This window comes from Canis lupus, chromosome 1, assembly GCF_048164855.1.
Source record: "Canis lupus baileyi chromosome 1, mCanLup2.hap1, whole genome shotgun sequence".
NCBI lineage: Eukaryota > Metazoa > Chordata > Mammalia > Carnivora > Canidae > Canis > Canis lupus.
In genome coordinates this window covers 101,017,681-101,038,080 of record NC_132838.1, presented here as the reverse complement: position 1 = coordinate 101,038,080, position 20,400 = coordinate 101,017,681, and the positions used below count along the sequence as shown (strand labels likewise).

The window sequence follows — 20,400 nt, the reverse complement described above, 5'->3', positions numbered from 1 at the left end:
TTTACCTGCGTCGGGGCCCTGGGCGCCGCCGCCGCCATGGGACTCTGTGGACAGAGCGGACACCCGGACCCAGGTGTGTGCGGCGTGGACAGCGCGTCCCCTCGCGTCTTCTCGGTTAGTCACCTCAGTGCCCAGCCCGCGCTCTGTAGGGCCTCACTATGAACGCCCACTCCCAGAGCAGTCAAAACGACTCCCAAGTGGAGAACACAGGAAGTTCCGCCCCTACGAGCTGTGCCTCCCACGGAACCACTTATTTTCTAAGACTGTATTGGTCACCCGCACTTGCCGCTTCACGCTGAGCATTCTGGGTAATCTAGTTGCCGGGATCCATGGGCCCTGGAGTGAGTCGTTTCTTAACTGAATTCTGATCCAGGGGAGGAAGTTATCAGGAGTTTGGAGAGGCTGACTACTGGTCCAATAGCAGAGGAGTGGCTTCGTACCTTACTAAAGGGGCTCTATCATATTTCTAGGGAGTACTGTCTACAACTAACCAACCAAGTGTTTGGAGACATGAGTTTTTTGTTTTTTTGTTTTTTTTTTTAAGATTTTATTTATTCGTAAGAGAAAAAGAGAAAGAGGCAGAGACAAAGGCAGAGGGAGAAGCCGACTCCAAGCAGGGAGCCGGATGTGGGACCTGATCCCGGGTCTCCAGGATCACGCCCTGGGCTGAAGGAGGCGCTAAACCGCTGAGCCACCCTGGCTGCTCGGAGACATGATTTCTGATTCCCAGAAGCTCAGCAAGTTCGTAATGGCTAAAATATTTCTAGATGCTCTAAAAGGTCACAAATCCAAATGCATATATTATTCCATAGCGTCATTCAGAAACAAAATGTGTTCACTGGAAACTGAATCTAATGTTATAATAATCTAACTGCAGCAAAGCGATGTCACTTATGCAAAGCCCCATGTCTGCAAACCAAAATATAACTAAGTTTGTTTAACTTTCCAGACAGGGAAGGCTTAGGTCAACTGATTAGCACTTGACTGTCCTGCACAAGTTACTTGGCCCCGCACCAAGGCTTTTCTTTGCTCCATTTAAGGAATGTAACCTTGCCTTATCAGTGCAGAGATGTTGGGATGCACAGCTATTGGTCAAGAAAGAATTCTTGAACATCTTCAGTGCAAAAAAGTGGTTTTATTAAAGTACAGGGACAGGACCCAAGGGCAGAAGGAGCTGAACTAGGGTTATGAGGGGTAGCCGATTATATACTTTCAGGTTGGGAGGGTGTTATGGATAGCACAAACCTCCAAGATATCTTGGAAACAAAGTTTCTAGGACCCTGAGGGGCTGGCTATTGGTAGGAAAGGTCATTTATTATTGTTTGGTAAAAACAAATCATGAGACCCTTCAGATGTATGTCACTGGGCCATATGTTTGGAGTATGGCTGCTAACATACAATCTTGGAGGGTAAGGAAAAAGGAAGTTTCCAAAGGAATTTCTATATTTTTAAAGTAGACTCTCAGGATCCTAGAGAGTCAGGTTAAGATTGCCTTCTGCTCTTAGCAAAGAGTCATTATCAAGGCAGCTGAACTCCCCAAAGAAGGTCATCTGCCTGTTTCAAGGAACTTGTTCCTGGGCTGTATGTGGTGAGTAAATCTAATTTTTCTTCTGCCATTGTTTCCTATATCAATCACCAAATGCCTGGTATGATCTGTCTGTTCCTGTTCCCTTTTGCGTATACAAATTGTTAATTTTTTACAGCTCTCAGAGCTCTTTACTATCTGCTAGATTGGTTGTTGCCCAACTCATGAATTGCCAAGTAAAGGCAATAATTTACTAGTATCGGGACAAGGATAGAGGAGGGATGCTGGGCCACCCGGAAGCAGAAGTACAAAACTGGACTTCTGGGATGCCTGTGTGGCTCAGCGGTTGAGCCTCTGCCTTTGGCTCAGAGCGTGATCCCGGGGCCTGGAATAAAGTCCCGCATTGGGCTCCTTGCAAGGAGCCTGCTTCTCCCTCTCTCTACCTATGCCCCTCTCTCTGTGTGTCTCTCATGAATAAATAAATCTTTTTAAAAAAAACTGGATTTCTGCAGTTCCCACAGGAAACATCTCTCCTGCCTTTAGAGTTAATCACATATGATTCACTTGTGAATCAATACATATGAGCAACACTTGTATATGTTGAATATCTCTATCTTATTATCATTATTAAATAAATTCTACTTCCCCAATACAAGACTCAAACACATGACCTCAAGATAAAGACTCACAGACTCTACTGACTAAACCAGCCAGGCACCCCATCTCACTTTATATTCTGATATGTGTTTAATTCCTTTAGGAATCTGGTATGTGTCAAAAATGCCATGCTGTTTGGTACAGAGCAATGGCTGCAGTTTTCAAAAATGGAAGACATATGTAAAGGTTGCTCCAAACACTGAGATATTGGGAATATCTTAAATCCATGATTTCATTTCTTTGCTAGGAAATTATTATCATTTCTCTTGTGACTGCAGTGACTGATATCCATGGGAATTGATATTAACTCAGAAAAAAGTCATAAAATGCAAATTACAAAGACCTAATATATCTATGGATGATTCAAAAGTAGTGGCAGAAACTGCTTGGATGAAACAACATGGATAGTGATAAAAGGTAAGACCTCAGAGAAGTTCTGGCAAAAATGTCTGAGAACAGACAGAATTAAATGAGCACAGGACTAAAATGGTCATTCTGAAGGTTTCATCTCCAAAATGTCAACTTTTTTCATTCTTTTTTTTTTTTTTTAACTTTTTTCATTCTTGAGAATGTAATGCAATACCAGCATGTAGGGAAAGCTAAGAAGAACATTTAGAGCAGCCAGACTTACTTAAAAAAATAAACAGAAGCTGAGGTTTGGGTGATAATGATATGTCAATGTCAGTTCATTAATTGTAACAATGTGGAATTCTCGGGGATCCCTGGGTGGCTCAGCGGTTTAGCGCCTGCCTTTGGCCCAGGGCGCGATCCTGGAGTCCCAGGATCGAGTCCCGCATCCGGCTCCCGGCATGGAGCCTGCTTCTCCCTCTTCCTGTGTCTCTGCCTCTCTCTCTCTCTCTCTCTCTCTCTCTATGTCTATCAAAAAATAAATAAATAGATAAATAAACCTTAAAAAAGAAACAATGTGGAATTCTCATGGTGAATATTGACAATGGGGGAGACTTCATGTGTAGATGAAGGGGTATAGGGGAAAATCTCAGCATATTCTGCTCAATTTTGTGTGAATCTAAACTGCAAAAAAAAGTATCTAAAAATGCAGAGGAATTTAAACATATATATATATTTTTATAAACAAAGTAGGAAATAAGTTATTATTATTATTTATTTTTTTAGGAAATAAGTTATTGACATATTTTCGTATAGGGGCAGACACTGATCATGGTGAAGCTACAATTATCTGAATTAATATTGTAATTGCTTTGACATTTCACAAATGTAAACATTTTACCTAATCATAAAACAGTATTTAATTCAAAACATTAAAACAAAAGCAGTATTTTAAAAAAGATTTCCTATGAAAGAGTCAATATTTTTAAAAACATTTCCTATGAAGAGAGATTATATTTAAAAATACAAACTATTGACTCTACATCACTAGTTGATTATAACTTAAAGAAAAAAATACCTGAAAATATTCAAACTGTTTTCCATTATATTTCTAGTAAACTAATGGCATTGTTATTTTCAAATATCAGTGCTATTAAGAACCAAAGTTTTCATCATGTGAAAAAAAAGTGAATATAAGATCAAATCATTAAACCCAAGTAATCCGGGCAGCCCTGGTGGCCTAGCAGTTTAGCGCTGCCTTCTGCCTGGAGCGTGATCCTGGGGGCCGGGGATCTAGTCCCATGTCAGGCTCCCTGCATGGGGCCTGCTTCTCCCACTGCCTGTGTCTCTGCCTCTCTCTCTCTTTCTCTGTGCCTCTCATTAATAAATAAAGTAAAATCTTTAAAACAATAAATAAATAAAACCAGGTAATCCTAAATCCATTTAGAAAAGTCATGATTATGGGGATTCCTGGGTGGCTCAGTGGTTCAGCGCCTGCCTTCCGCCCAGGGCGTGATCCGGAATCCCAGGATCGAGTCCTGCACTGGGCTCCCTGGATGGAGCCTGCTTCCCATCTGCCTCTCTCTCTCTCTCTCTCTCTGCTTATCATCAATAAATAAATAAATATTATTTTTTAAAAGTCATGATTACTATTCATAATGAGATTAATTGAAATGAGAACGCTCTTTGTTTTTTGAAACAGTTCTTGTTTACATTAAATCAATTTTTAAAAAGTAAAACACATTAAATTTGGGGGAAGAAGAATGACTCTTAATTAATCAAAGATTTAACCATGGAAGTGAGAATCAGGTGTATGGAATAACATCCTAATAGCACTGGTCATTTTGCATCACACGATCATAAATCAGATTCATTTAAACAGGGTTTGAAGAGAATGAATTCAGCAGTTAAGATACATAGAAAAAGAGCATAAGGAAATTTCACAGTACATCTGAGACAAAATATTTCTGTAGAAATCTACCAATTAATAAGTGTGTTCTCAGCCTCAATTATACAGCAGGTGAAAGAAAATATGCTGAACAATGTACATGTATGGACTAGTTAAAATAAGGAGAGAGGGGGAGGGAGAGAGAGAAGAAAAGACAGGAGAGAGTAAGTTCGCTAGGATCTCTTATAATGACATTAATCCCATCATGAGGACTTTACACTCTCAACCTCATTTAACTCTATTTCCCAAAGGTTCCATTTTCAAATACCATCACACTGAAGAATAGGGCTTCAACAGATGAATTTGGAGTGGGGAACATAATTCAGTCTATGACAATGATGAATGCAGAAACAAAGCTCAGGTTTTCCCTGCACCCTCCCCCGCCAGCTGGCTGTGTAAAACATCAAGAATAGTCATTGGACAGAATTATCACTACTGTGGTGGGGTCTCAACTACCTGCTTATGCAGCCCACTTGTGTTCTCCAATTCTGATCCAGCTAAATCTTGGTTATAACCAGGATGTATACAGTATAATGTATCTTATATTATAATTCTATCTTATAATCAAATACAGCAAGGCTGTTCTGGATGTAGGGAAATTTGATGCCTCACATTTAACCATTCTTTTTTTTTTTTTTTTAAGATTTTATTTATTTATTCATGAGAGACACACAGAGAGAGAGAGAGAGAGGCAGAGACACAGGCAGAGGGAGAAGCAGGCTCCATGCAGGGAACCCAACATGGGACTCGATCCCAGGTCTCCAGGATCACGCCCTGGGCTGAAGGCAGCGCTAAACCGCTGAGCCACCCGGGCTGCCCTCGACCATTCTGTTTTTCTGGGCATAGTGACACAACAGGAGTTGTTTCAAATGATGTAGAAATCTGGACTGCAGATGGTATGGGCATCCTCCAGAGAGCCAGGGGCATTCATTGTGATTCTCTGGCTATGGGTTGCTAGGAACCAAACACTGGACATTTTCTCACCAGCACGATCTTCAATTCCAAGGAGTCTGTTCGATCATGTGTCCTGAATGGCAGGACTACTTGCACACAACCGAGGCCATCTGAAGAGTCCTTTCCTACTGTAGGAGGAGAGAACTTCCTACTCTCAGTGCAGGCCATGGCCATCTTCCAAGCCTCTGGTTATATTAGTTCTATTTCTAATTGAGGAAAAGTTTATCTTAAAGCCAAAGAAGGCTACAAGGCACGGTGCTTCCTTTCCCCCCACCAAAGGGATTCAAGAAACAAAAATGATGAAAATTAAAAGGACTGATTAAACCAATTATTGGTGAGAATCTAGAAACTGAAATTCTCAAGCACCACTGGGACTGTAGGACTGTAAAATTGTTTAGCCACCTTAAAAACACAGTTTGGTAGTTCCTTAACAATAGATACACTCACTGAGTCATTATACTCTCAGGTCTTAAGGAGATGAAACAAATTGCCATAAAAAGACTTAATATAAATGTCTGTGGCAACATTATCAGCCAAAAATACAGAAATAACTACATGTTAATTAACAGATGAATGTAAAAACAGATTGTGTTCTATACATACAATAAAATATCACTCAGGGGGGCAGCCCCGGTGGCCCAGTGGTTTAGGGCCACCTTCAGCCCAAGATGTGATCCTGGAGACCGGGGATCGAGTCCCACATCAGGCTCCCTGCATGGAGCCTGCTTCTCCCTCTGCCTGTGTCTCTGCCTCTTTCTCTCTCTGTCTGTCATGAATAAATAAATAAAATATTTAAAAAAATATATCACTCAGGGGAGGGGAGCCTGGGTAGCTCAGTGGATTGATCCTCTGACTCTTGATTTCCACTCAGGTCATGATCTCAGGGTCATGAGATTGAGCTCTACATTGAGCTCCACACTCAGTAAGGAGTCTGCTTGTCCCTCTCCCTCAGCCCCACTCCCCCACCCCATTTCACCCCTCCAAACCCTCACCTCGTGCATGCTCTGCATGCTCACTCTCTAGATGAAGTCTTTTAAAAAAAAGATCTCTCCCTCTCCCCTATTCCTCCCCTGCCCTGACTTGCACTCTCTCTCTACAAAATAAACAAATAAATAAAATTTAGGAATATTACTTGGTAGAAGAAAAACACATAAAAACAAGCAAAAAAAAAAACCTAAACTATTTATACATCATATGCATACAGAATATCTCAAGATAATTATGTGGCAGGAAAGAAACTGCATCACAAAAAATAAAAATTCAACTGTTATAAAATTGTAGAAAAGGCAAACTATACTGAAATAAACAAATGGTTGTCTAGGAAAGGAAAGTCATGCAAGACAGTGAGAGGGATTATCCAGGGGAAGGAGGTTACATTTGGAAGGGTAGATAGGTTCATCATTTGGTTCATGATAATGATTTCACCAGCATTTGTTCTCACTTCCATCAGCATATCATCAAACCTGCAGGGATGATAGGGAAGGTTGTTATCTCCAAGCCACACTGTTTCTGCCTTGTCACGTGCAATCCATGGATGGATACTGTGTGACTATATGACTGTATGTGTATCTCAGATATTAATTTGGGCAAATCTTTATCACATGCTTATCTCACGTTTGTATGTAGTACATGTGTGTTCTTATGGCCATATCTGCTGTAGTGTCAGTACCTCCTTTTTCACCATGGGACCCTGGTGTTTTGCAAATGCAGGTTGTGTCTCATATCTGTCACACTTGTTTTCTGTGGACAGGGTGATATATGTGTAAGTGGATCCAAGCTGTGTTGAGGAGTGTCAGAATGCCATACCTGTCCTCAGACTCTAAGGGACATCCACAGGTTTGTCAGTTCCACATACCTATCACAGAGAAATGCTGGGATGTATGTTTCTCTAGGCTGTGCTACAGTGTAAGCAGCCCACATTTGTCATATACCTGGGGCATATGGTATCTGAAATGTTTGGGTTTCCAGACTGAGATGAGATATTCTAGCAAAAACAGACACTGTGAGTTTCCAGGTGTTTCACCAACATACTTACCTGGGATCACAGGTCTATGATCTATCTCATTAATACCTAGTATACAGAAAATATAGGGGAAGGGTAACTAAATTGCATCAGATATGCAAAAAGAGACAAATCCAGAATGTGAGAAATGCTCATGAACAAATGATTTAGGAACTCCAAGGAATAAATAAGAATAAAAAAGATGAAAGCATTAGCTGTAGGTTGAAAGAGAATTATGAGACAGAACTACTAAAGTAATAAATACACTTTGGAACCTGATGGCAATGAATTTCCCATAAAGAACAAATACATTTTTAGACAAGAGAAAAACTGGGCATTGAGAATGTTTTATTATGGTTCAAATATTTTTGTTTGAGCAAGTTGTTGAGGTTATCAAAGAGCTGTCTGAACTTGAAAATGTGTTCCGCAGATTGTGCAATAAGAGACGAGATGTCAAGATTAGAAGCAACACAACATAGCAATGTGCATAGCAACAGAGGAAATAAGAATGACTATGAAATTGGGCACCTGGGTGGCTCAGTGGTTGAGCATCTGCCTTTGACTCAGGTTGTGATCCCAGGGTCCCAGGATCAAGTCCTGCATCAGGCTCCCCATTAGGAGTCTGCTTCTCCCTCTGCCTATGTCTCTGCCTCTCTGTCTCTCATGAATGAATAAATAAAATCTTTAAAAAAAAGAATGACTATGAAATGGTAAAAGTTTAAGAACAGATTAAGAAGGCCAAGAAGGAAGTTTTATAATGAGTTTAAGAATGTATCAAAGCACAAACATAAACTGAATGCTTTAAATATACATAATTTATGACAAGATACCTATGTAGTCAATGCTCATTTTTCATGGATTTTGTATTTATAAATTTGCCTATCTTCTAAAAATTGAAACCATAAAATCAGCCCACATTTTTGCATTCACTCATAGACACACACAGGGCCACAAAAACTGAGTCACCCAATGTGCATGAGGTCTACAAGGCCACACTCTGCCTTCTCATTTCATACTGAAAACAAGTGTTCTTCTCCTGATCTAATTATTGCCATGCTTGTGGTTTTTGTTCATGATCTTGTGTTGCACATGGCCCCTACGCCTAGTGCTTAAGTCCTGTTTAGTGTTCTTAAGCACAAGGAAAATGCCTGAAAGAAACTACATGTCAGGCTTAAGGATGGGCCAGGCACAAGTTACAGTGCTATTGGCCATGAGTTCAATAATATTCAATCAACAATATACAGCAAGTGAGTTGCGTTTAAACAGAAACACATGTAAAACAATGTTATGTATTTTTTTATTTTTTTTCAATGTTATGTATTGACTGATGAAAGTGTGACTAGAGGCTCTTGGGAACCTAATCCCTGATTTTCCCAGGAACAGTGGTTCTGTATTCACTAATTCAGTGTTCACAGTGACTTTCTAAAACATAACTATCATGAATAACAGGAATTGATTATACTTCAATAAAGCTGTTAAAAAAGCAAAGTAAGGGATCCCTGGGTGGTGCAGTGGTTTAGTGCCTGCCTTTGGCCCAGGGCACGATCCTGGAGACCCGGGATCGAATCCCACGTCGGGCTCCCGGTGCATGGAGCCTGCTTCTCCCTCTGCCTATGTCTCTGCCTCTCTCTCTCTCTCTCTGTGTGACTATCATAAATAAATAAAAATAAAAAAATTTTAAAAAAAGCAAAGTAATTCTAAAATTTGTGACTTCTTAATTATTTTATCTTGTTTTATATGTTCTGGGGGTTATTCATGGTTACCTATCAGTGCAGTGAACACACAATATAATGTGGTACTTTGTATCTTTGTCCCCTCTCAGGCTGCCATAACAAAATACCAGACTACTTGGCTTAAACAACAGAAATTTACTTTCTTACACTTCTAGAGGTTAGAACTCCAAGACCATCAGAATTGGTCTGTAGTGAGGTCACCCTTCCTTGCTTACAGACAACTGTCTTATTAAATAGTCTGTCTTCTGTTCTTGGGGAGACAGACAAAGAGAAAGTGTGCAAGAGTACACCTTCTAATACCTTTTCTTCTTATAAGGACGACAGTCACACTGAATTAGGCCCCCATCTTTATTACCTCTTTTATCTTAGTAAAAGCCACACCTAAAAATATTTACATTGGGGAGTAGGACTTGAACATATGAATTTTGAGGGGGCACAATGCAGTCTTTTACAGACTTAGCTGTATTATGGAAAGGATTTTATTCTTTGTGGACATTTTGATGTTTTAGGAGATTAGAGTTGAAGGTAAATGATTTCCCACATTCACTGCACCCATAAATTCTCTAGTGTGAACTCACTGATGATTAATGAGGTTGGAGCTCTGGCTAAAGGATTTCCCACATTCACGGCATTCATAAGGCCTTTCTCCAGTATGAACTATTCGGTGTTTAATGAGGCTAGAGCTGCTGATAAAGGATTTCTGACACTCACTACATTCATAAGGCCTTTCTACAGTGTGACTTCTCTTGTGTCTGATAAGGCTAGATCTATGGCTAAAGGATTTCCCACATTCACTACACTCATAAGGCCTTTCCCTAGTGTGAACTCTCCGGTGTTGAAGGAGCATGGAGCTATGGTTAATGATTTCCCACATTCTCCACAATCATAAGGCCTTGCTCCAGTGTGAATTCTCCAGTGTGTAATGAGGTAGGATTTGCAGCTAAAAGACTTCCCACATTCATTACACTCAAATGGTCTATCTCCAATGTGAACTCTCTGGTGTTTAATGAGGTTGGACAGGTTGGTAAATAATTTTCCACACTCATCACATTTGTGAGGTCTTACACAAGTGTGAACTCTTTGATGTTGAAAGAAACAGTACCTAGAGATAAAGAATTTTCCACATTCTCTGCACTCATAAGATCTTTCTTCAGCATGAACTCCCCAGTGTTTAATTAGGTGAGAGCTCTGGCTAAAGGATTTTTCCACACTTCTCACACTCATAAGGCCTTTCTCCAGTGTGAATTCTCTGGTGTTTAAATGAGACTAGAGCTGTGGCTAAATGATTTCCCACATTCACTGCACTCATAAGGTCTTATTCCAGTATGAATTCTCTGGTGAGTAATGAGGTAAGATTTGTAGCTATAAAATTTCCCACATTCACTGCAATCATATGGCTTTTCACCAGTGTGAGCTTTCTGATGCATAATGAGGTTGTACTTCTTGCTAAATAATTTTCCACATTTATCACATTCATGAGGACTTAGTCCAGTGTGAACTCTCTGGTGTTGAATGAGGCCAGAATTTGCCTAAAGGATTTCCCACATTCCCCAAACTTATAAGGCTTTTCTCTAGTATGAACTCTCTCTTTTTTTTGTAAAGATTTTATTTATTTATTCATGAGAGACACAGGGAGAGAGGCAGAGACACAGGCAGAGGGAGAAACAGGCTTCCTCCACAGAGCCTGATGTGGGACTCGATCCCAAATCCCAGAATCATGCCCTGGGCCAAAGGCAGACACTCAACTGCTGAGCCACCCAGGCGTCCCTCTAGTATGAACTCTCAAATAGTTATGGAGACTACAGCTTTTGCTAAAGGATTTCCCACACTCACCACACCTGTAACATTTTTCCCTCATGAGGACTTGCTGGTGCTGAATAAAGGTGTTTGGGGGGCTAAAAGTTTTCAGGATGTCTTCCCTGTTATAATGATATTTTACACTGTGGAAGGCCACCACACACTCAGTTCCACTGTTTGACTTCTCTCTAGTATGAGTGACCTTTTGCTGGAGAAAGCCCAGGCTGACCAGGAAATCCTTCCTAATTTCTTCACAAGTAAAGGGCTTCGCTAACACATGGAATTTGCAGTTCTCCAAAAGCGAGGCTCTACTCATGTTGCTCCTGAACTATTTATCTCTGATCTGCTGCTTATGGTGCTGATGAAGGTTTGTAGTGACAGGAAATCATCCACATGCCCCATGTGCAGTTTCTGCTCCGGATGTGTTTCCTGGTGCTCAACCAAGGGCAAAATGTCTCTCAAGATGGGTCCACATATCTCACAGAGGTACATCTGGGGAGACATACCTGCTTGGGAAGTCCTGCCTGGTGACAATACTCTTGCAGAAATGCACTGCTGAGAAGATGCAGCCTTATCCTCCACTCCACACCAGCAACCTGAAGAAAAGAAACACTAGTGAAGTACACACTGACTGGTGAGAAAGGGAAACCTCTGGAAAATTACCTGACAAACCCAGGAATGAATCAGTGGGATTGTTTTGAGGACCAAAGAGTTGGGTACAGATTGCAGATGGGTTACTTAGCAGAACTGGGCCTCTAAACATCACAGGAGTGGGAGGCCCCACAAGGTAAAAGATACTCCATAGGGTGCAATATAGGAAGAAGAACCATGGCCTCTACTTTTTCCTCTACAAACAACATTCAGTAGATCTTATCTTCTGCTGCCATGGGTGTGTTATGTAGAAGAGTGTGTTCAGGCCCAAGAACACATGACTGCAACAGAGCAGCTGGTATTCAATGGTTGCCTCAGAATATGCACATATATCATGACACAGCACGTGGAGGCTGATGTAAGGAGAGCATGAGATGTGGAGTTCACCAACACAGGGAATAACCCCGAGCTGGAAAAGTAGAAGTGACAAGCAGCAGAGATGACAAGTTGTCAGTGTCAAGAATGGGAAAGGCACTAATGAGATTTGGCCACCATTGTCTTTAGCACCACCAATACCAAACAGAATAGGTTTCTGATAGGATTTGAATACAGCTCTGACATTGTGTCTCTCCCAGGGCCAGGTTCCCATTGAGCACATCGTGCTGTGACTGTATTCATGCCATGGACTCAATGTTTGTGTCCCTACAAAATTCTCATGTTGAAATCTTAGCCCTTGATGTGATGGTATTAGGAGCTGGGAGCCCTTAGTGGGTAATTAGATCATGAAAGCGAAGTCATCATGAAAGAGATTAGTGTCTTTGTAGAAGTGACCCCATAGAGCTCTCTCACTGTCTCTGGTTCGGGCAGGTCAGGAGGTCCCTATGGGGTCCTCAGATATGGGGACCCTGCTGAGAGCCACAGTGTGCTCAGCAGAGTGAGAGGGGCAATATTCAGAGCAGTAGGGCCTGGACTCAACACTGGTAGAGTCACTAGCTCATGATTCCAGCTTGGGAAAAGCTGTAGCCATAAGAACCCAATCTAGGACCTCATCAGAGGCAGGACTGCTGCCTAGGAGAGCCTTGGAGGTGGGGCTGCTGCTCGTTGGCCTGGATGGCATACCACTGAACCATAGAGGATTATTCTTGAGGCTTAAGATTTAATGAAATTTGCCTGCATGTTTGGATTTACTTGGTACCTGTCACTCCTTCTTCCCTCCAATTTCTCCTTTTGACATGAAAATGTAGACATTTTCCACCACTGCATTTTAGAAACACGTAACTTATTTGGTTATATGTGTTCACAGCTGGAAAAGAATGTATTGCAGGGTAAATCATACCTCAAGTTTCACCCACATCTGATTTAGATAAGACTTTAGAATTTAGATTTGATGCTAGAACGAATTAAGGTTTGGGGGCTGTTAGAATGGGATGAATGTATTTTGCATGTGAGAAGGATATCAACTTTAGGAGCTAGAGGTGGAAAGTCTGTGCCCCCCGCCCCACAAATTCTTGTTGAATTCTAACCCTCAATGTGATGGCATTAGGTGGTGGGGCCTCTGGGAAGAGATTAGGTCATGATGGTAGAGCCCTCATGAATGAGATTAGTGCCCCTATAAATGAGACCCCAGAGAGCTCCCTAGCCCCTTTCACTACGTAAGGAAACAGAGAGAACATAGCAGCTATGAACCAGAACAGGGCCCTCACCAGAACTACACCATGTTGGTGCCTTGATCTGGACTTCCTAGCCTCCAGAAGTATGAGAAATAAATATATGTTTAACCACCCAACCATGTTGGTTCGTTATAGCAGAATGAACGAAGATAATTCATTTCCACTCTAAAAGCATCAGGGGCTCTCTAACCTACCCCCAACATAAGCAACTGAATGGGATTTGGGTGATACAAGTATTCAGTTAAAGACAAGACAGAAGGGCACACATGACTGTTCCAAAACAACTAAGTATATGATATCCTGCAGGAAAGAAAACTATTACAAAGAGAACTTCAGAGGAGAGTCTTGAAAGCATTCTGATCCATATAAGTAGCGACTATTTCAGTAATGGCAATACCTGGCACAGATAGACATGAATAAATGTCCGCTAGATGAAGGAAGTAGGCCTGTGGCACATAGGGGCCTTGGATCCAGATAAACCTGTCCAATGGGAGGGCAAGCAACGTAGGAGTTATGAGGATGACTGTGAGACTCCTGACCCTGTACCCTTCCCTGAAAATCTGCAGAGAAGCAGGTGCTGGGGCTGCTCAAGAACACGAGGGCAGTGCCCACATCTCTGCTCAACCAGCCACAGCACCTACCCAGGACACTAAAGAAGGAAGCAATGCCCATGGTCCTGACGTAAGAACACAGATGTCCTTCAGGAAAGAGGAAGGGCAAAAAGTATTTCAGGACACAGGGGTAGGTTTGAGGGCCTTACCCAGGAAGGTTATAAGTGCCAAGTTCTCCAGCATCACATTGTGGTGCAAGCATCTCTGAGCCATATCAAGGAGACTCCATTCCTCCCAGGAAAAGTACACAGCCACGTCCTCAAAGTCACAGTCCCCTGTCAGGATGGTGACAGATGAACCACAAACAGTCCACTTCTGAGGAGCCCAATCCCTTCCCCCCACATCTACCCCAAGCCCACCCTCCCTCCAAGCTCCCCAACTCAGAGGAGAAACTATGTCCTGGCACCACCAGTACCATTGTGTCTTCATGGGTTCATTAATCATGGGGTCCAGACAATAGTAACAAGAGGCAGGTGGACAAATATGTATCTAAGCAGTAGGCCTGGCACAGAGGGATCCAGATGCTCATACTACCCTGTTATGGCCAAGGTCTCAATACCAGGTCCTAGAGCCATCAGGTATACTCTCTCTCCAAATACATATCATTCTTTAGAGGGTACATCTCTGGATACCACAGCCACATGTCCATGGCCACCACTACCTCACTCCCCACTCCATGGGACCAGGCCATGTCCCTGGACTCTCCACATATTATTTGTGTTTTATTCAGCATCTCTTCATCCCACTGGTGAGGGTGGAATTTCCATCCTACAGTTATAGAGATGACCAAACATCTGATATCTGACACTGACCAGATGAGATCGATAGCAATTCATTAAGCACACTTATTCACAGCATGGGAGAGGAAGACATGCTATGCTACACACGGCCACATGGAGGTTGTACTCCAGAAAAGAAGCTTTGATGTAAGCTTTGTAGTATCAAGAAATGTTTAACTTGGTTCCTATAGGAAGATATGATTGGCTTGTTACATAATCCACAGATTGGCAGGGAACTGAAACCCTCTACAAAGGGATAAACTGGAACCGCTCTGGTCTCCTTGATAAAAAGGTGGTGTTTGAGAGGGGGAAAAAAAGGTGGTGTTAGGAGAGGTTACCTGCAGGAGCAGAGTGGGGAGGGGAACTTGCACTCATGTCAAAGCAGCCATCCCATTTTCACCACACATTAAGGGCACCCATAATGGGCCTTAGTTTTAGGCCTATGCTAGCTACAACTTGGTAGATGGCATCCATATTATGTTTGACATATTCAAAAAGATCCAGTATTATCTCTGACACCCCATGGCTTCCACTAGTGGTCACAGCACCAAAACCTATGAAGATCTCTCTGCCTGGTTCCATTCCTTGGCTCAGACTCATGCCACACAGAACCACATGCGGCTCTCACAAACCATGGCCCTCTTCTACTTCTGTGCTCTACTTGCTGTCCCCTCAAAAGTCATAGCCTTTGTCCACCTAACCCTCTTTCAAAGCCTAGCCCACTGGGGGCCCACTCCAGGTCTAGTGACTCTTCCAGATGACCACATGTGCTCCTGACTTAACTGTTCAAGATGAATGGAACACCACAAGTCCCACCAAAGTCCCACCAAAACCCTGGTGTATATATGGAGTGGTGAATAAGCACCTATTCTAACTGGAGATCTTACCTCATTATTCTCTGTCTCTGTATCCAGCTCATGTCTACTCTTCTCCTGGAAGCCTTGGCCCCCTGCCAGACAACACTATCTCTAAGGCCCCTCCACCTCTTTCCCATCCTTTTACCCCCACTGATAACCACTTGTCTCCTTCACCTGTGTTTTTTTTTTTTCCTTTTTTTTTTTTTTCACCTGTGTTTGTAAAACTTGATACCATCAGCCAGGTATCCATGCCAGAGACCCAGGCCTTTGCCTTCACCCTCCCCCCTTCATGGCCCCTTAATGTCTTTACCACCATAACGTGAAGATCATCTCTTCTAAATGTGACCCACATTCATTCACTGTGTCCACACAATAGCCACTACATTTTGTGTTCATCCTGAACCACACGCCACATTTCATACCTATGGTTTTAGCTGCAAACTGAAATACGTCCACTTATTGCTATCTAAAATATTTCTGACTCTTAGCAGGGTCAAAACACAGCTCCTGGTGAATACTACTCCTATAGTTCCTCATGGTAGACAATGTTTTCATTCCTACTTCTAAAACCAAAAACTATCTCTGAATCTTGTTTCACACCCTCAGCCTTCACATCAGAAAATCTAGTTGCCCCATTAATAACACAAGTACAGAATCCAACCACATCTAAGCTATGACTCTGGTTTATTAACATTCAGCTGGACTTTGGCAGCAGCCTCCACCCTGATCTTCCTTCTTCCTCCTCAAGCCCAGTTTTTGCCTACTTTGCACCCAGATAGAGCTTGTTACGACCTTGGTAAGATCCCTCCCTCTTCTGATACAAATTTCCCATTACCTCCAGAGTAGACACTCAAATTTTCAGGCAGCCATTGCAGTCCTGACTCCTAACCCCCTACTCCTTGTTACCACCTGAAAGACAGACTTGTAGTTTCCTGAACATTCTGAACATTACATTATTACCTCAAAGAATTTCCACATCCTGGTATCAATTCTAGGGATAACCTTCCACCCCTGTTTACAGTGACTGCCAGAAACCCCTGGCATAGACTTAGAACCCTACGTTTGGGATCCCTAGACCCAAGGATTGAATGAATAGCACTAAGCCCCACCGCACCACAATCCATATAACTTGTGGTTCGAGGTGAGGGACTGAGAAACCCTCCACTTCCCTGTGGGCGTACAGCTGCTTTTGCAGGTAGGAGATGTGGAAAGAGGACAGCCTTAGAGGAATTAGTCCGTGGCAGGGCTTGACGGACTCCGGTCTCCCTATACCCCTGCCTGGCCCTGATATGGAGACAGGTGACTTCAGGCTAGCTGCTCAACCTCAGGGGACAGAACCGCCCCTAACCAAGCTCCCCTCCCCTGCAGCCCGCTCCCGCCCACCAGCGCCTCCCTCTCCGGGGCACCCGGGCAAGAGCCGCAGGGGCTGCAGAGACGCCCCGCGCTTGGGCCTTGAGGGTCTGGGAGGGGGACGGCGGGGAGGGGAGGGGGGACGGCGGGGAGGGGAGGGGGGACGGCGAGGAGGGGAGGGCGGACGGCGGGGAGGGGAGGGCGGACGGCGGGGAGGGGAGGGCGGACGGCGGGGAGGGGAAGGTGGACGGCGGCGCGGGGAGGGCCCGGGGGACCAGCGTTTACCTGCGCGGGGGTCCTGGGAGCGGCCACCGCTATCGGACTTGTTGGGCAGAGCGGACACCCGGGCTGGGGGGTCCCTGTCCCGGCCCCCGTGAGGCGCAGCCCGGGCGGCGTCGCCAAGCCGTGGACCCCTGTCTGTGCGACGGGGACAGCGCCTCCCCTCGCACCTTCTCAGTGTCGTCACCTTGGTCCCCACCCAGCGTTCCGGATCCCCGACTAGGCTGACAGCACTTCAGTGAAGCCAAAATGATTGACTACTAGAAACACACCGGAAGTCCAGCGCTGGCGTTTTACCTCTAACAGAAAAGCCGATTTGGGGAGAGTCCCGCCCCTCGTCGCAGAGCTTTCTGGACAATGTAGTTCTGACAGAGCCACAGAGCTATACGTCAGGGCGCTCGTACCTCACCTCCAATCCAAAAGCCCCAGCTCCGCCGCGAGGGCTCTGGGGCTCAGAACTGAGGATGGACTCAGCTCCTTCTTAAAGGGGACGCATACTCAGATTTCTGGGGTGTCTGGTTGCAACCGAGCACCTGTTTGGAGACTTGTTAAAGTCCATGAAGCACAGCATGCTCTAGGAAGCTAAACATTCTCTCAGATGCTCCCAAAGGATACAGATTCAAATGCACAAAATTTTCCAGTTAGTCACAAAATGTGTCCACTGGTAGAGGAAACGAATAAAAATTACCGTACTATAATTCATATTGCATGTGCTCTGAAGAATTAGAGCCAATTTTAGGAAATGAACTGTTCAGAGACAAGAGAAAAAATACCCCAGATAGGGCATGACAGGGAAGATGGAGGAGGATGCACCACCCTGAAGCAAGAGTACAAATATGGATCTGTAAAATCTATGGTGTCCGATTTGGTGAACCTTTGTGCACTTTTATGCACATCTCTTACTCGATGTCTTCGCATTCACTTCCCATAAGATCTGACATCGATCTCAAAAAAAGAACAATGAAAAAAAATGCTATTTTGATACAGGACAATGTCTGCAGTGTTCACAAGTGGACCATGCATGCAAAGGGTACTCTGAAACCCAAAATGTAGGAGTATCTTAAATCCATGATCTCATCTCATTATTGGAAAGCGGTTATCATTTCCCCTGTGATTACGGGGAGTATTCTGCATGAGGAATTGATATTATCTCAGAAAAACAGTTGTAGGGGATCCCTGGGTGGCTCAGCGGTTTAGCGCCTGCCTTCGGCCCAGGTCGTAATCCTGGAGTTCAGAGATGGAGTCCCGGGATCCAGCCCTAGGATCGAGTCCCACATCAGGCTCCCTGCATGGAGCCTGCTTCTCCCTCTCTGTGTCTCTGCCTCTCTCTGTGTGTCTCTCATGAATAAATAAATAAAATCGTAAAAAAATAAAAACAGTTGTAAAATGGAAATTATAGAAAGCTAATAATTTTTGTGACTCTGTAGGGTGATGGATAGTAGAGTTATTGTAGTCATTCACAATATATACAAATATGGGATCATTATGCTGTACACCTGAAACTAATATAATCTTATATGTCAATTATAACTCAATTGTAAAAAATTAAAGACAATTATTAATTATGACTATGTAGTGATGCAAAGATGGTGGCAGAAGTGTCTCTAGATATTTGGATGGTGAAAAAAGCGAAGATCTTGGAGAAATTTCAATAGTGATATCGATGTGCACCATGGATAATTTGGGGATTCATGAATTAGAAAGTTTTTAGACCTGATCATTTTGTTTTGCCATTAAAAGATTCCACATTCCCAAGCAATAGAGTACTATTCAATGGAGACAATTTCATTATTAAAACTTTGAGCCGCTGAAGAATATTAACATGTCTAATTAAAAGACTTTAAAAAGACCAGCAAAAAAAAAAAAAAAGACCAGCAAATCCTAGTTAAGTTGGGCGTAAGACTCTCCCTGAAAAGAAATAGCTTTTTCGTGTAGAAATAGCATTGTCACTGACTTTATTAAAGGTAAGAATTTTTTTTTAGAAATGATTGTTATTCATAGCATCCACATCACCTAGACATATTGTTTTAAAATGCAAGTCAGGGGCACCTGGGTGCTTCAGTCAGTTAAGCATCTAACTTGATTTTGGCTCAGATCATGATCTCAGGACCCTGGGATAGAGCCCTGCCTGGGGCTCATTGCTCAGCACAAAGTCAGCTAGTCCCTCTCCTTCTGCTCCTCCCCGCCCTTTCTCAAATAAATACATAAATAAATAAAATGCTATTTAGATAATTCCATTACATGTTTTATGTTTAAATATATTTGACTATTTTTACACTGCTAATTTTCACTTAAAAAATCAAAAAGTAACTTCCAACTGTAAATCTTAAAAGTAACAACTACCAGTTATTTTTCCTGCAAAAGATGGTTAGTTTGGGACTAAAAGAGAATTGCCATTTAGGACAAACTTCAACAAAGAAGTAAACTGGAAGCTCTAAGTAGAATGGCTTCTCATTGGCTGAGCTGTTGGGGAATGAGGAAACTTAACTTTTTTTTTTTTTTTTTTTTTTTGAGGAAACTTTTCTTTCTCAGGCTTGGAGAGTAAAATAGTATCCCCTGCAAGGTCAAGTCAGGGTAGAGTCAAATCTGTCTCTTCCTGTTGGATCTGCAACTGACTACAAGTGTTAGGTTTTTCCCAAATGAATGGCGGAGAAATTTTTAAAAAACGGCAGAACCAGGCAGTAGGTTCAAGAGTGCTTTAATGGGGAGTGCTCCCGGGCGAGGTTCCATGACGACTTGGGAGAGGCTTGAGTCAGGGAAGTCTCGCCCAGGCAAACCGCAGGGGGATCTATAAAGAGTTTTCAGTGCGAAGTTGGGGGCAGGGTGGCATTCCAATTAGGGCAAGGGTTACAGGTCTTTGTAAGCTAAGTTAGGGTAGGGAGGTAAGGTGGTGTTGGCAGGAAGATGGGGGTAGGGCTGCATTCCAGTTAGGGCAAGAGTTACAGGTCTTTGTGTGCTAAGTTAGGGTAGGGCGGCAATAAGGCGGCCTTATTGGGAGGCTGCTGGCGTGGGGTCGCTGTTTTGAGGTCCCCAGTCTCGCCAGCCCAACATTCTGATCCTTTTGTTATGTTATAACGGGGCGACGATTCAGATCTGGCTGCTTCCTGCTGATATAGGGGCATCGTGGGGCATGTCGGAGGTGGGCAGGCAAGCATAGGGGTGTAAAATAAGTTGACTGACTGATACCTGAGATATTTCGCGGATTCGTTCCTTGATGAATCAGAGAAGGCAAGGGGCCACCATTAATAGTATGCCAATGATTAGGAGCGGGCTTAGGAGGTGGAGGAGCCATGTGGTTA

At 43.2% G+C, this 20,400-nt stretch overlaps 2 protein-coding genes across 6 annotated transcripts in view; both read right to left on the bottom strand.

Annotated features, from left to right (window-relative positions):
* ZNF671 (zinc finger protein 671) overlaps positions 1–17,445 on the bottom strand; it is a 57,931-nt gene extending 40,486 nt beyond the window's left edge. The window contains exons 1-3 of one of the 5 annotated variants that reach the window (XM_072825072.1): positions 17,108–17,445; positions 13,986–14,111; positions 11,471–11,560 (exon numbers count right to left, since the gene is read on the bottom strand). In XM_072825072.1, the coding sequence (XP_072681173.1) occupies positions 11,471–11,560; positions 13,986–14,049 (154 nt within the window). In that variant the 5' untranslated portion in view covers positions 14,050–14,111; positions 17,108–17,445. Of the gene's footprint in view, positions 1–5; positions 1,024–11,470; positions 11,561–13,985; positions 14,112–16,307; positions 16,459–17,107 lie in introns of those variants that run through there. The other 4 variants (XM_072825081.1, XM_072825136.1, XM_072825121.1 and 1 more) reach the window with 4 other exon arrangements.
* On the bottom strand, positions 6,902–11,464 carry ZNF256 (zinc finger protein 256). Its single transcript, XM_072827333.1, is given in 7 exon segments — positions 6,902–9,726; positions 9,729–10,028; positions 10,031–10,370; positions 10,372–10,425; positions 10,427–10,692; positions 10,695–10,752; positions 10,948–11,464. Coding segments are annotated over 7 exon segments (1,431 nt in total). The 5' UTR covers positions 11,281–11,464; the 3' UTR covers positions 6,902–9,646.
* Positions 17,446–20,400: the final 2,955 nt, after the last annotated feature.